At 35.0% G+C, this 17894-nt stretch overlaps 2 protein-coding genes across 5 annotated transcripts in view; one reads left to right on the top strand and one right to left on the bottom strand.

The window, feature by feature from the left end:
* The window catches only part of LOC127832471 (dual specificity protein phosphatase 7-like), a 43236-nt gene extending 38246 nt beyond the window's left edge, over positions 1 to 4990 (bottom strand). The window contains exon 1 of the mRNA XM_052357972.1: positions 4291 to 4990. Coding sequence (XP_052213932.1) covers positions 4291 to 4675 — 385 coding nt within the window. The 5' untranslated portion in view covers positions 4676 to 4990. The remainder of the gene's footprint in view (positions 1 to 4290) is intronic.
* Positions 4991 to 7936: 2946 nt separating this feature from the next.
* Positions 7937 to 17894, top strand: part of LOC127832466 (leucine-rich repeat-containing protein 74B-like) — a 70716-nt gene continuing 60758 nt past the window's right edge. For 2 of the 4 annotated variants that reach the window (XM_052357957.1, XM_052357954.1), the window contains exon 1: positions 12155 to 12321. The gene's annotated coding sequence lies outside the window, so the exon portion shown is untranslated. Of the gene's footprint in view, positions 8076 to 12154; positions 12322 to 17201; positions 17549 to 17894 lie in introns of those variants that run through there. The other 2 variants (XM_052357953.1, XM_052357956.1) reach the window with 2 other exon arrangements.

The raw sequence follows: 17894 nt of genomic DNA, 5'->3' as shown, positions 1-17894 counted from the left end.
TAGTGACCTGAAAATCAATAGGGGTCATCTGCCAGTCATGATTAATGTTCCTATGAAGTTTCATGATCCTAGGCGTAAGCATTCTTGAGTTATCATCCGGAAACCACTTTACTGTTTCGAGTCACTGTGACCTTAACCTTTGACCAAGTGACCTGAAAATCAATAGGGGTCATCTGCCAGTCATGATCAATGTACCTATGAAGTTCCATGATCCTAGGTGTAAGCATTTTTGAGTTATAATCCGGAAACCATTTTACTGTTTCGAGTCACTGTGACCTTGACCTTTGACCTAGTGACCTGAAAATCAATAGGGGTCATCTGCCAGTCATGATCAATGTACCTATAAAGTTTCATTATCCTAGGCTTAAGCATTCATGAGTTATCATCCGGAAACCGTTTTACTGTTTCGAGTCACTGTGACCTTGACCTTTGACCTAGTGACCTGAAAATCAATAGGGGTCATCTGCCAGTCATGATCGATGTACCTATGAAGTTTCATGATCCTAGGCCTAAGTCTTCTTGAGTGATCATCCGGAAACCACCTGCTGGATGGACCAACCGACGGACGGACCGACGGACCGACCGACATGTGCAAAACAATATACCATCTCTTCTATGAAGGGGGCATATTAAACTAACCTTAAACCACTTTTATATGTGTTTTTTTTATATTTTGTTTGTGAACAAATGGGTACTATAGTAGTATAATCACTCTGAACTTAGATCATACCATTGTGCCTTTCTTTCATTTTTTTTAAGTAACTTCAAAAGTTATATAACTTTGAATTTATATGTTAAAAACAAGATGCATAATTTGGCCCTAGATCGCTGAATTATAGGAAGTGGCAAGTTTTGAAACTATAGGTAAGATTTGAACAATCTTTATCAGTGACCACCATCTAATGTCACACACCAAATATAAATACTAGTTACTATTTATAAAATGTAACCTCCAGGCAGAACATATTTTGACCCAAGTCATTTGAAAATACTAAAACATTGTCAGATATAGGTGTTTGTAAATTTTGGTTAAGTTATGTTAGTTGACAGCTGAACATTTTTATAATGATAAAAATGTTGTCCTGCTGAAAGTCATTTTGATTAAGGATTGACTTGTTTTCTAAGTTTTGCTATGACAATTTTATAATTGCCCTTGTACTACTTTAAGTACAGGACAAGTGCACAAAGATCAATAGATCCAAACACTTGATCAATGGATTTACGTTCTCCTAATCTCTAATATTGTAACCTTTCATGTCATTATCTCACATGCACCACAAAGATTAGGGTGTGAACATCATGTTTCATACATTGACTGTCCTAGTTTTAAACCATTTGAACATCAGATCAATATTTATTTTGTTTAAAAAAATATTGGTTGTTTCTCCTTAGCTTATTAATTTTGTACTTGGCCGTTGAACTTCGCCATTTTAAAATGTTACAGTCCTTTTTTCAATCAATCAGAGCTTCTCCTTCTAATTTTCCACTATGTACCTTTATAACATTTCTTGATTTGTACTACATATGTTTAACAAAAGTGACCTAAGTGACAAGCGAAATCAGAAAATGTGGACCAATGTCACCATGTATACATTACAATATAATTATCAAAACAAAGCAAATACCATACTTCAGATATATTATAAATGTCAAGCACAGAAGATGGCATAATATTAGACAATTAACCACTTATTCACCTTTATTCTATACCAGTACAACTGTTCCTTTAATATTTCAATCAGTTATCTGTTTCGCAAGCCCAGCCAAAATCATTAAAAACCTGCTTTCCCCAGAGGCCTGGGTTCATTCATAAACTTATATTTAGTGTACACAACATTACGCTTAAACCAAACTTCATTCAGCAAGTGTGTGTATCTACTTGGCAAATGGCCAAGTATAACATTTTGGAGTATTTCACCACTGCTTTTAAATTTCCTATCTATATTTTTTTCATTGTGGTTGAGTAGACAATCCTTGCAATCCTACCACTTTACACGCCAGGCAAAAATTATGGTGGTTTAAATATAGAACACTTTAGAAGTACATGTATATATAGTGGCAAATGTTAAAGCTTTTTTTGTATACTGGTACCAACAGCTGAATGCTGTGATAAAAACTTTGTTTCAAACATTAAGTGTACATTTCTTAGCAGTTCATAACATTTTCGGCAGTTGACTTTAGTAAAAATATGAATGTTTACTACTATTTACCTAAAATTGGGTAAGAAAAGTATATTTTCTATGTAACTGCAAATTTAAAGACTATTAACTTGTACAGGAACATAACTATCAAAACCAATCAAAGCTTTGGGAATTTCAGACTTGAAATTGGAAATGATATCTTTTACTATAGGGAATATTCACACACAAAAAAATAATTTACCATCAACTAATTATTAATTGATGAAGTACATGTTTTACTGTATAATAATAATAAAATATTATTTATAGTCTATACAATTAACACTTATTACTCTGTTAGTCTGTATAACATTGTTCAATTAACATCACACAAAATAAACGTTACCCCGAAATCATTGTTTCTCTTCATTCATGGTGATTATTAATTAACATGAATTATGGACAGACATTTGTTGAATCAGCAAGTGTTGTTAACTTTAAGGCTTTTTAAAATCATCATTCTGTTCAATAAAACTTTTGAACTTGTATTCATATTAATGGCAGACATCAATGGTTTTAAGCTTGAATTTGCACATACAGTGATGGATGGTAGAAGTGAGTCTGGTGACCGTGATAACTTCTTTTTACACAGTGATTAAGAATGAACCCTTTAAATAATGTTGACTCTTGTTTTAAATCTGAACAATTACTTCTGCCTTGTTATACTGAATTTTTAGTTCACTCTGTCAACAAAAAAGGTCGCGGTGGTGTAATGGATATGGTGTCCACCTAGCAACCAGGAGGTAATGGGTTCGATCCCCACTGTGGGAGCCTTCTTTATATGATATCTCCCCCAAAGACACTAAGACATTTGTACTGGTCAAAGATATATTAATATAAATAAATAGATAATAAATTAGATTTAATAATAAATTAGATTTAAACTTAAAAAGGTAGGAAATCTCCGTACTTCCAATGTGAAGTGGAGATTTCCAATAAAAATGAAGGAAAAAGGCACTGATGTACAGATTTATTTTTTAAGACCAAGTCTGAGAACTGGAACAGTTTTCATGAAAGGTTGAAATTAAATACTAGTACACAATGAGCAGGGAATAATCTACATGCGCGTCCCGCGTCTATGACGCACAAATATCGAAATAGACGCATAGTTTTGAAATATGTGCGTCCACTCTGACGCATTACTGAAACGAATTCGTTAACGCATACGCGAATCACGATAAGTATGAACCATCTTGGGAATGATTCAAAACTGTAGGGATGAACGCTGAGTTTAAACGAATGAGGCTTGAAGACTGCAATAAGTCTTTTGATTGGCTCTAGTCGAGCCGCTGCTGTAGAATACGAACCAATTAGAATCGACCTTTTAAATAGAGTGTGTTATGATATTTACTAGAGTCCCCGGATGAAAACCTGCTTTAACTTTTTGTAACTCTGTCATAAATAATACAGAAAAAATGCCTCCGAAATAAGGTGTTGAAGCTTAATCCAAAACAAACAACTCTAAACTTTAATAACGGTAGGTCAACGGCTGGCAATTCGGACGTTAACAATAATAGTATCAAGCTCGCAATTCGGATGTTAACAATAATATTATCATCGATTTGAATCAAGTTGAAATGTTGTAACAGGTTACAGTCATGTAACAGATAATGTTATAGCCTATGTGAATGCAAACAAGATAGTGATGACCCTGAATTTGCTTTTTTGGTTTCAACATGTTTTTGAGATTATTAAAATTTTATTGCAAAATATAGTTATTGAGCTAGTGTGATTTAGACTCATTTTCTTCACTACTTGGTATCTTTCAAAATATGGGACCCATTTTTTTCAAGGTGGACTCATTAATTTTGGCCTGGGACTCATTGGTCTAAAATCTGAGAGTTCAGGGACCCATAGATAGTAAATTCTAGATTATTCCCTGAATGAGTGAATGAATATGTCACTGTCATTAGACTTGAACAGTACATGTACATGTATCATATGATCGCTACATTGTAAAAAAAACTTAACTTTAATTTATTAATACTTTGTTGAACCTTTAAGTTTACTGTGCAAAAGGGGACAAGAACATATCAGAACTGGTTAATTATTAATACTATGACTTAAAAGATTAATTACAAAGCTATTATGACTTTATATATTACATTACCTTTAACGAACACTGGGTGCGCACCATCCTGTTTTAATTTCTTGAACAACAAACCAATCACACTCGTTGGTGACGAAGTAGCAGGGTCTGTTTTCTCGTCATACAACGCAATAGGATGTGTTTCCCATAGCCGACTGAACTTATCCTTGGCTTCGTTATTTTGAATCACACACTGTATATTCAACTTTCCAGTTTTTAAACGCCGTAGCATAAGACTGGGTAAAAATATTGAAATTGCCCCTTTAATATGAGAGCGGGCAAAGTCGGACTGTGCTCTACAGTCGAAAATTAAGAATGAATTGTTGTCTCTTATGTCCTTTACTAAATCTTCAGCATTTATTGAGTTGACAGATGTCATGTTTATGTCGATTATTTGATAAGGCATTTGGTGATGTATACGTCTCTAAATGACACTTGAACAAATATTAATAAAACAATAATTTCCATCAATGAATTACACAAATACAAAAATGACCTGCTTGAATTGAAGAATTAGTTCGGTGTAAATGAAGTTTCATTCATTGTCACTCACACATGAAATCCGTCTCTATCTAAACTGTCACTCCGTATGAAGGGATAACACTCCTTCCCGTTCTCTATGCAGTCATTTTCTAATGATAATCACACATAACGTCTAAATATTACACGAGAATAAACAACACACCGAAAAAGTCAACTTCCTTTTGCCATTTTGTTCAGTCGGTCGAACATTACATGATTGACAGGTAAACAAATAGAAAATACATATTTTGAACCAATCAAAGTCGCCGTCACTGTAAAACTCCTCCCTTTTAATGACGACATGTTCCATAATTGGATCTAATTATGAATTTAGTGCATTACGTCCTAGATAATTTCATACGTCACATCCGCAATTCACTTTCCGTAAGATGTACGCGTAAAACGAATTAAACTGATTGCATTGGCAAGCGCGAGACTTATTTACACACGTGAACGCGCGAAACTGTAAAAATACAACAATAAACTAACATTAATGTGTTCACAGGGTATTTTTAAACATTTATTTTCTTTATTACAGGTAGAAACTTTTTAGATAAATGCAAAGAAATTTCATCAGACACTAACTGTGTTGAAGATTGTGTAAAAAATTACTAAAAATTCATTGAGCACATAAGCAAGTTTCTTATTTCCAATCAGATTTTATTAACAAAACAAGCACATGCGCATAATTACAAGTATATGCAGACAATCAGAAGGGCCAGACCGACGAAAAACGTTGCACATGATACGTTTAATTTCGGGGAGATAAATCAAGCCATTAATTCGTCTAAATAATGTCGAGTTTTTGTTATGACGACTAAGAATGAACAATAAACTATGGCTAACATATCAAACATCTGTCTATCTGTTCAGCTAAAAATCTTACACGTATTCATTGAGAGGGCCGGATCGACGGATATTCATGCTAGCTATAGAGCAATGGAAGGTGTACGTAGTGAACATACAGATGTTATTTATAACCCTATAAGTGACGACCAGTGAACATGCATTTATGAATAAATCTAGATGAGTAAGACAGCACTTTTTCATAATATAAACATACATTTATTATATTTGTGGTTTTACTTCGCGTTTACGATTGTCGTTGTATTTATTTATTAAATATTCCGATGCACAACATTTAATTTACACCGATGTATTGCCACTTAATTAATTTATTATATTGACTAATTTATTTATTTATTTAATTTACAGTATTTATAACTGTGAAATGGTGTTTGAAATGTTTATCATATGAAGACGAAATCTTTAAAATATTACACAAATAAACATCTTTACAAATAGACAAGTTTCGAGTTGCAAGTGACAGTATATAGATAGTCTTTACATAATATTTTAAATGTACACGATCTACATCCATGTTTATGTTATTTCCTTCAATGATTCGCGTTCATGTACTCAAATAAGGATAATCATGATATCGACAGCCTTCAGAGGGATATAGACAATTTACAACAGTGGCCAGATACATGGCTCCTCAGATTGAATGCTGAAAAATGTAAATGTATGCACTTTGGCAAAATGAACTCTAAACATCAATATGTAATGGGTGACACTTAAAGGGATCTTTTCACGCTTTGGTAAATTGACAAAATTGAAAAAATTTGTTTCAGATTCGCAAATTTTCGTTTTTGTTATGATATTTGTGAGGAAACAGTAATACTGAACATTTACCATGGTCTAATATGGCCATTATATGCATCTTTTGACGATTTTAAAACCTAAAAATTATAAAGCGTTGCAACGCGAAACGATTGAATAATTTGGAGAGTTCTGTTTTTGTCGTTAAATTTTGTGAAACTACGAAGATTGCTTATATAAGGTAGAAAATACGTCAATTATGTGTACTCGGCGGAATAGCTCAGTAGGCTAAAGCGTTTTTACTTCAGGACTCTGGCAGACCTCCAGGGGTCACTGGTTCGAAACCTGCTCCGGGCAATTTTCTTTTCCTTTTTTTCAATTTTATTCTTGATTTTTTACTGAAGCCTTTACGATCCAATGTTTACATTTATCAATATAAAGCATTTAATGAATGAATTAAAAAATGCCAAAATCTGTGAAAAGGCCCCTTTAAATTGAAAACGTGAAACAGGAAAACGACCTTGGTGTCTTATTTGATGACGAATTAAAGTTTCATTAACATATAGCTCTAAAAGTTAAAAAAGCCTATCAACTAGTAGGCATGATACGGAACACTTTCTCTTGCATGGATCCTGAAGTGTTTATACCTTTATATAAAAGTTTTGTTCGTCCGCATATGGAGTATGCTAGTGTGGTGTGGAATCCCATTTTAGCTATAGAAAATGTCCAACGCAGGGCCACTTAAATGGTTACAGGATTGAAAGACAAGTCATATGAAGAAAGACTGATAATTTTATTCCCGACACTAATATACAGAGGAGATCGAGCGGACATGTTACAAATCTTTAAAATTGAACTTGTACAGAACAACAATAGGGGTCACAATTACAAACTTAAGAAACACACCATACAGTATAATTTCGGAGCGAAACGTTTCTCCAACAGAGTGATAAACGAGTGAAACGCACTGCCGAGTAAATTCGTAGACTCGGAAAATGTCAACGCTTTCAAGAGCTCACTTAACAGCAACTGGAAGGACCGGGGTAACAAGTTTTACTATCAGTAGGCATTCAAAACTCTTTATACGTGTAATGCACACAGTGTAAATAACTTTCAAATTGTCAAACGATTTAAATTGGGCCACCCATGAGTTATCTCACCAACGGCCAGCGAGGACAAGATAAATGATGATAATTATGCTAACATATTTTTTTTCCAGGAATGTTCTCTGAAATGCGATCACTACTCGAGTTCATTATATCTTGACATGTACTGTGGCGTTCCAATATAAAAAAAATCGTTCTTCTTCTTTTGCCTCATTTTACGCAATCTTCGTCATATAGGCCACATATACATATACATATATATGTAATTTAAATTACAATTCTAAATATTTCCATTCACTACAAAATATATTTTTATGGTATGATAACATTAAGTAAATAATATGTAATGAAACAAGACTAAACAAGAATATTTTACCCGCGAATTCAAATACTCGTTTTACTCGTACAGTGTTCGCTGGCGTGTAAAATAAATTTGACCTAGTTATGAATTATTGGTAAAGCGCCTCGGTCGCTTAGTTTACATTAGTGATTGCTGGTTGATTAATATCGACATGGTATATGGCGCTGATTCGCTAAATACATACATATATCCAAGGTTGCTATTGTGATATCTTGGTAAATATGTTTTATTATACCATTGGCCATTATAGAAGATAACACTTTGTTAATTTTCTTGCCAATTTCCAATTCTGTAGCAAATGGCAATACTTTCGGATAAAGTTTTTTTGGATACCGAGTGCCATTTTTGATATTGTCAGTGTCTGGCGACTTAATTTTTGAAAGTCTCTTACTTAACTTTCTTTTAACTGTATCTTTTATATTTCGAATGTTATTTTTGATATTTCTTTTATGACGACATGTTAAAGAGCATTGATTTTTGATTCAATTAATTATCGTGATTAAACATAAAAAGAATAATTAGATTGCCCATTCTTGTATAGTTTAGCATCAAGGTAATTTTATTCTTAATGCTTGCATGAAAAACTCAATACACAAGTATTTTGAAGTGTCATGTAAAACCACTGACCAAGGCCCAAAACCCTTACCTGCAATTCAACAGTTCTAAGTACAATGTCTGTCCTGTCTATTCAATGCTTTTCTGTGATTTATAGCAATATATCAGTGATTACCAAATGATATTTCACTCGTCTATGACACAGTGAAAAATAATTGATATATTTTACTCTTTAACTGTGGAAAGACATTGTATTTTTATGGCAGGACTTAATTATTCCAGCAAAGTTTGCAAGCTGAACTCTTTTAATATCTAAATAAACCGGTGGGAAAGTATAACATAGAAAGAAAAATTGTTTGGTTTTCCATGTATAATGAATTTTAATGCACTCCATATAATAAAAAATAAATATTTTACCCTAAATTGTTCAATTACCACAATAGAATCATCTGGTAATGGGAAATAAAAATGAATTTGCGAGGTACAAAATATCATGCACTTTGATCCTGAATATATTTGCACTGTCCTAAATTTGCACAATCTACATTTTGGAAAAATAAATCGGGCCAAATTATCATCAATTATTTTATGCGCTGTCCAATGTGGCGAAATGTCAGTGGAATTTCTCATATAACAACATATTTATTGCAATTAACTTGTGCACAATTGGTTGTCAAATTAGACTTTCAATTCGCAGAGGTCCACATATGTAAGGGGTAACATAAATGTCATTTATACCTCTGTGTAAGATTGTCAGATAGGGGGAAAATCATGAACACCTTGTGTAGGACTTTAAGACCGGGGAAATCGTTCTCGCCTTGTGGAGGACTTTTAGACGGGGGAAAATGAATCACACTTTAATAGGTATGTCAGAAAGGGGCACATAATTCACACCTTGTGTAGGACTGTCAGACAGGTGCAATTCATACCAACATCTGTGTAGGACCTTCTGACAGTAGCAATTCATACCCACATCTTTGTAGGACTTACATGGGCAATTCATGCCTACACCTGTGTATGACTGTCAGACATGGGCAATTCATGCCCACATCTTTGTAGGACGGTCTGACATGGGTAATTTGTGACTACAGCAGTGAAGGATGGTCAGACATGGGCATTTCATGCCGACATCTGTGTTTGACTGCCAGACAGGTGATATTCATGCTTACATCTGTGTAGGACGGTCAGACAGGTGCAATTAATGTCCACATCTGTGTAGTACTGTGAGACATGATCAATTCATGCCCCTTTCTGTGTATGACTGTCAGACATGGACAATTCATGCCCACATCTGTGTAGTACTGTCAGACATGATCAATTCATCCCCCTTTCTGTGTATGACTGTCAGACATGGTCAATTCATGCCCACATCTGTGTAGGACTGTCAGACATGAGCAATTCATGCCCACATCTGTGTATGCCTGTCAGACATGGGCAATTCATGCCCACATCTGTGTATGCCTGTCAGACATGGGCAATTCATGTCCACATCTGTGTAGGACTGTCAGACATGGGCAATTCATGTCCACATCTGTGTAGGACGATCAGACAAGTGCAATTCATGCCTGTAAGACTGTCAGTCATGGGTAATTCATTCCTACATCTGTGTAGGACTGTCAGTCATGGGTAATTCATGCCATTATCTGTGTAGGACTGTCAGAAATGGGTAATTCATACCTACATATGTGCAGAACTGTCAGACATGGGCAATTCATGTGTATGTCTGTGTAGGACTGTCAGACATGAGCAGTTCACGTCTACATATGTGCATGGCAGTCAAACATGGGCAATTCATGCCTATCTGTGTATTACTGTCAGTCAGGAGCAAAGCTCAACATGTGTAGGACTGTCATACAAGGGCAAATCATTCATACCTTGTGGTTGGGGGAAAGGATTATGGGAAATGTTCTCAACATATGTCAAAAAGAAGACTTTAATTAAAGTAACCAGTGTTGTGCTTTTTTGTCAAATTTAAGGCCCCATTCCAAAGTCAAAAAGAATATATATTTCCCAAATGACTGCCCTGAATTCCAAATTGAATGCTTGCATTTTTAATTTATTTTTTATGCTCCTGGTAGGGTGGCATATAGCAGTCAGACTGTCGGTCTGTCCGGCATTCCATTTTCCGGAGTTTTTTTTAGAGAACAATGTCAGATTTAGAGGTGATTTTTGGCATGTGAGCCTACCTACATGACCTACAGATAAATTGTGAAATTGGTTCCATTCTGTAGAGTTTTGAAGAAGAGATAGCTAGGGGCCTTGGACTGATCTAAGTTTTTGCAAAGGAAAGTAGTTAGCTTTTAAGGGAGATAAGTTTTATTTTTTATTTGGCAGGTACAATGTCTATTATCGACAAGTGAATTTTTAAGGGATTTATTCCAAGGGAGGAGCTTCTATGAACCCTTTACCACTTAGATACGTATTTTGACGCATGTGTGGTCCGTTAAAAAGTTAAATTTAATTACTTTTCTTACTAGATTCAAGTTTTAAAGGCTTCAATTCTTACCCTTAGATACTGATGAGCAGCAAACAGCATAGAACCTGAACATACTGCAAGTCGCTCGCAGGCTGTTCTGGTTTTATGCTGGTTGCAAAAGCCATTTTCACTTGGCTTCTTATGGGGAAAGGGTTAACAGAAAGTTAAAGGCATGGAGATTTGAGACAAAAGTGGATATAAAAATGTTCTATATAATAACTGTTTGCCAGAGGGGTTTTTACATATCGCAAAAAATAAAACACAACAATTTCCCAATTTTAGTCAAAACACTATGTTTTATGCCATTTTAAAGGGCCCTTTCCTGATTCTCTAAAATATTGGTATGCACATTAAAACATACATTAACAGCTGTATTTCATGTTTGTTGTTTTAAAAAGGCTAAATTATCATTCAGCATTTATATATTTCATGAAGTTATAGTTTCTAATTTAAAGTTAGGATTAGGGTTATGGAATATTGTATGGAAACCTCAATAGAGGATTAGGGTTATGGAATATTGTATGGAAATCTCAATAGAGGATTAGGGTGTATGGAAACCTCAATAGAGGATTAGGGTTATGGAATATTGTATGGAAACCTCAATAGAGGATTAGGGTTATGGAATATTGTATGGAAACCTCAATAGAGGATTAGGGTTATGGAATATTGTATGGAAACCTCAATGGAAGATTAGGGTTATGGAATATTGTATGGAAACCTCAATAGCTGGAGACCTGTGAAAATTAGAGCATTTTCGTTTTCCCATTGCCAACTCCAGTCCAAGAATTTATACTGTATTATTCAGTACCTTAACACTACTGGTGAATTATTTTCATTCACCCTCTTGTCAACATTTATCTTAAATGAATACTCACACTATGCCTCACATCTGCTACAAGACTTTTTTTATAAAAGAGCAACAATTTATCAAAATATTTCTATTCGCTGATGACTTGTACTCCGTCACAATGCAAATAAAACAGGTATCTAACTTGTATCCATATTTATAACAAATATTGTGAGATTACCACTGTTGACGTTGTTTGGTAAATATTTGATTTCGCATGAACATTCAAGTCTCAATATTTGAAGAAATCGTTTGTGAAGGAGCAATCATTTTTGACAAATTACCTCTATCTTTTAAATTCAATAACCTTTATTGATCGGGATCGAAAGGTAATCTATGTTTTACGAAATCTTTTGAGTAGGCCATTGATCCATGATAAGCCATAAATTTGCAGATTGATACAACTTGCATGTCTTCAATTTAAACCCATTATTGGAAAAATAATGGATAATCAAATTTTACTTTTGTTGAAGACTGATTAGAACAAGTAAAGTGGTACAATATAGAACTGTTTACCATTACCCTGGATTTACAGTTTTAGCTCGATTTAACTTTTGTTGTATAAGATACTGACAACAAACAAGTATGTATTTATTATGTATTTTTAAATTTGAATCTATAATGTTTGTGTGCTCTTAAATATTGGGAAACTGAAACATCACCATAATTGTATTTATTTTTTTTCTGTATTCTTTATCCAGCTTATATATTTGCTCATCATGACTTGAAACCCCTTGTTGACATTTTTCATGGTCAGATTTTACACACTTGAATCTTGTCATTTTTCATGCAAACACGTAGATTTCACCACACTCTAATCTGGTCATTTTTAGCTCGACTATATATATATATACAGTCCAACCCCTCTTAAGCAGCCAGTCAAGGGAAACTGCCAAATTGGCTGCTTAAGCCGGGTTGCCTCTTAAGAGAGGGTTGGGTCAAAAGGGAGTCTGGCGTTGATGAGTGCATGGCCAACTGTTCAATTTTTGTATAAACAAAATGGTAAATATGTGTACATATACTAAACAATGTATAGACTTAAAATAATTGTATTTTTTCCTTTCTAAAATCAGCTATAAAACAAAATTTTCATTCAAAAAAATAATATTCATGTTTCTAATCATCAATATCATCATCATCATCAGAATCAAGTCAATGAAAAAGAATCATTCTCATGATTCATTGTTTACACAATGCGCGTTGTATGGTCCCATATGTGTATTTGTCAAATTGATTAATTGAGTATCATTGCATACTGAAAATATGAAATATAACTCTTTGAAATAACAAAACACTGCAAATTGTCTTCGTCTAATCGTCTTTTTTGGGGAAACCAAATTAGCGCCAGACAAACAACGTGAATTTGGCAGGCATGTCAATGATACCAATAGCATTCCCTTTGCAAGGCTCCATGTGTGTTGATGATAAGTTGCACAATCATTGTCGTAAAGATAAACAAAAATAAATTCCATCTGCTAATCCTTTGTGTGTATGTTTGAGCATCAAATCACTCGTATTTACCTAAATAAACATTAAACAACCATCGAAAGCTTTTTCAATTCAATGTTGTTAATATTTAACCGGTGCCCGCCATTTTTGTGGATAATCTCACTGTGTAACATAGTGGGTGGGGTAAACATGATGAAAAACGCCGGAATAAGGAGAAGAACATTTTAATATAGGGGTTAATTGTATGAACCTTCATTTGTAAGGTAAGATGATTAAACTTTCAAACTCGAATCACGTTGTTTGTATTCGTCAAATATTCGGATCGGGAGGTGGCAAATAACGAATATGATTCATCCACAGCCATATTCGAGTAATTCGAATATTCAAATGTATTGTTACAGCCCTAATTATGTCCCTTTTTTTACTTAGAAAATTGAAAATTTGGTGAAGTTTTGTGTTTAGGTCCACTTAATTCCTAAAGTATTAAAGCTATTGCTTTCATGCTTGCAACACGTACTAACTATCATACGGGGACTGTGCAGGCAAAGTTATGTAACTCTGTCTAGCATTTTGACAGAATTATGGCCCCTTTTATACTTACATAATTGAACATTTGGTTAAGTTTTGTGTGTTGGTCCATTTTACTCCTAAAGTATCATAGCTATAATTGCTTTCAGACTTGGAACACTCGCTAACTATCATAAGGGGTCTGTACAGTAAAAGTTGCATAACTCTTGTTGGCATTTTAACGGAATTTTGGCCCTTTATTAGCTCATCTATTTTTTGAAAAAAAATTATGAGCTATTTTCATCACCTTGGCGTCGGCGTCTGCGTCAGCGTTGACGTCCGGTTAAGTTTTGTGTTTAGGTCCACTTTTCTCAGAAAGTATCAATGCTGCATTCAAACTTGGTACACTTACTTACTATCATGAGGGGACTGGGCAGGCAAAGTTAGATAACTCTGGCATGCATTTTTACAGAATTATGTGCCCTTTTTATACTTAGAAAATTGAAAATTTGGTTAAGTTTTGTGTTTAGGTCCATTTTATTCCTTAAGTATCAAAGGTGTTATTGCTTTCATACTTGCAACACTTACTAACTATCATACGGGGACTGTGCAGACAAAGTTATGTAACTCTGACTGGCGTTTTGACAGAATTATGGGCCCTTGATATTTAGAAATTGAAAATTTTGATTTAAATTTTGTGTTTTGATCCACTTTACTCCTAAAGTATCATAGATATTGCTTTTATACTTGCAAACTATCATAAGGGGACAGTACAGGACAAGTTGCATAACGCTGGTTGTCATTTTGACGGAATTATTGCCCTTTTTTGACTTAGAAACTTTGAATATATGGTTAAATTTTGTGTTTAAATCCACTTTACTTCTAAAGTATCAAGGCTATTGCTTTCAAACTTCAAATACGTTCATGCTATCATGAGGGTACTGTACCTGGCAAGTTGAACTTTACCTTGACCTTTGAATGACTTTGACTATCAAGATCAAATTATTAAATTTTGCTAAAATTGCCATAACTTCTTTATTTATGATTAGATTTGATTGATACTTTGACATAACAACTCTTACCTGACATACCACTATAGACTCCACCCAAACCATCCCCCATGCCCCCCCCACCCCAGAATCCCCCCCCCCCCCAATTTTTTTTTTTATGTCCCCCACTATAGTAGTGGTTGTTTTTGCCCTGTCTGTTGGTTGGTTGGTTGGTTGGTTGGTCTGTTGGCCTGTTTGTGCCAACTTTAACATTTGCAATAACTTTTGCAATATTAAAGATAGCAACTTGATATTTGGCATGCATATGTATCTCATGGAGCTGCACATTTTGAGTGGTGAAAGGTCAAGGTCATTCTTCAAGGTCAGAGGTCAAATATATGTGGCCCAAATCGCTTATTTTATGAATACTTTTGCAATATTGAAGATAGCAACTTGATATTTGGCATGCATGTGTATCTCATGGAGCTGCACATTTTGAGTGGTGAAAGTTCAAGGTCAAGGTCATATTTCAAGGTCAAATATATGGGTCAGAATTGCTCATGTAATGTCACTTCTGCAATATTGAAGCTAGCAATTTTATATTTGAAATGCATGTGTATCTCATGGAGCTGCACATTTTGAGTGGTGAAGGGTCAAGGTCATCCTTCAAGGTCAAACGTCATATAGGGGGACATTGTGTTTCACAAACGCATCTTGTTTGTCTTTTTTTTTAAAGATCATCTAATAAATGACTACACCCTCACACACTATACCCCCCCCCCCCCCCCCCCCCCCCCCACCGCCCCCCATTTTTTTTTTTAAACATTGTTTAAACATTTTTTTTATTATTTTATGTTTGAAATACCGTCCAGCCATCCCACCCAAAAATACCCCCCCCCCCAAAAAAAAAATTGTAATTATTTTTTGCATTTTTTTTTTCCTATTTTTGGAATATAATGTAATAAATGACCACACACCCCTCTCCACCCCACCCCTCCCTCCTTTGTGATTGAAGTATTGAGATAGGTCCCTTCACCTTTAAAAGAAAAATAGATGAGCGGTCTGCACCCGCAAGGCGGTGCTCTTGTTGACTTAGTCACTTTGAATATTTTGTTAAATTTTGTGTTTATATCCACTTTACTTCTAAAGTATCAAGGCTATTGCTTTCAAACTCCAAATACTTTCTTATTATCATGAGGTTACTGTGCCTGGCAAGTTGAATTTGACCTCGACCTTTGAATGACCTTGACTCTCAAGGTCAAATTAATAAATTTTGCTTAAATTGCCATAACTTCTTTATTTATGATCAGATTTGATGAATACTTTGACAAAACAACACTTACCTGACATACCACAATGGACTCCACCCAAACCATCCCCCACGCCCCACCCCAGAATCCCCCCCCAAATTTTTTTTCTCCCTTTTTTAATTATTTTTGAAAGATAATCTAATAAATGACCACCCCCCCACATTATACCCCCTCTCCACCCCACCCCACCCCCCCATGCAAAAAGAATTTTATGCCCCCCTTCGAAGAAGAGGGGGTATATTGTTTTGCACATGTCGGTCCGTCCGTCCGTCGGTCCGTCCACCAGATGGTTTCCGGATGATAAATCAAGAACGCTTAGGCCTAGGATCATGAAACTTCATAGATACATTGATCATGACTGGTAGATGACCCCTATTGATTTCCAGGTCACTAGGTCAAAGGTCAAGGTCATAGTGACTTGAAATAGTAAAATGGTTTCCTGATGATAACTCAAGAATGCTTAGGCCTAGGATCATGAAACTAAATAGGTACATTGATCATGACTGGCAGATGACCCCTATTGATTTTCAGGTCACTAGGTCAAAGGTCAAGGTCACAGTGACTTGAAATAGTAAAATGGTTTCCGGATGATAAATCAAGAATGCTGTCACCTAGGATCATGAAACTTCATAGGTACATTGATCATGACTGGCAGATTACCCCTATTGATTTTCAGGTCACTAGATCAAAGGTCAAGGTCACAGTGACTCGAAACAGTAAAACGGTTTCCAGATGATAAATCAAGAATGCTTACGCCTACGTAATGTTTTGAGTTGCCTAAAATCAAAACACATGAACATTCACCAATTTGTCAGGTTCTCATAGGTAGCATTAAAGAAATATGGTGGGCCATTTTCACTGATACTTAGGTTACTGTAGCACGAAGAGTTAAAGGTGAGCTATTCATTTTTTTCTGTGTCAGGAGTCTTTTGTAGTGCAGGGTTCGACACTAAGGCACGTCCGACAGACATTGTCTAGTGAGATCGGTGGTCGGGCTAGTAAAACTGAGGGCTAGCTTGTCCGAACGGAAGTACATAAAAAATCAATACCGATTCATATAACTATAACTAACTGCTGTGAAAACCTTTTTTCTTAATGTGAAAAATTACTCTCGTATCCGTTATTTACATCAGAACAAAACTGGCTTATATAAATAAACGCGGATCATTCACATGATTCATGGCTATTTTTAGACGCGAAGGAGAGCTTCTCGCAGAAATTACTTGATTCCATTGGTCAAGTTGTCATGAATATTAATGATTTTCTGCAGTGTCGTAAAACTTCTATCGAAAATCGGTATCGTCAATGTAAACATTTTGGCGTAGCAGACGAGAGAATGTAATTTAAAGAATGGCTTTGTTCACGTTTGGATTTTCGACCGACAAATCAGTAAATAAAGAAGAATCCGAATGAAAAACTGACAGGAAATGTAAATATGAAGAAAAACGAAAACGTCAATTTTATCCTAAATGGAAAATCAAGGTCCCATGGCTTGAATTTGATGAAGAAAAGCAAGCAATGTTTTGCATCCCAGGCAAAGCATACAAAAAGGACGGTCGGTTTGAAGAAGGAACTGATGATTTTCGAATTGATGCACTTAAAAGCCATAATGTGTCTACACAACATGAAAGACATAGGCAAAAATATGAAATTGAGAAATAAGTTTTATTTTATTGTTTTACTATATGCATCAAAATTACTTTCTGGTGTTCACTGATTATTTACTGACAAATCCTGATTAAACAGTTACATGACACAATTGTGTTTATTTGCTATATCATTTATGGTCTAGTAGACATCAGATTTGGGCTAGTACATTTTAAGAGGAGCTGGTCCGATGGTCTTGCTGTAAAAACAGTTAATGTCGAACCCTGGTACATGTAGTGCGTCATGCATTGTTT

This window comes from Dreissena polymorpha, chromosome 5 (assembly GCF_020536995.1).
Source record: "Dreissena polymorpha isolate Duluth1 chromosome 5, UMN_Dpol_1.0, whole genome shotgun sequence".
Classification (NCBI taxonomy): domain Eukaryota; kingdom Metazoa; phylum Mollusca; class Bivalvia; order Myida; family Dreissenidae; genus Dreissena; species Dreissena polymorpha.
Note: the sequence above shows the minus strand (reverse complement) of the source record. Positions and strands in the feature narration are given on the sequence as shown.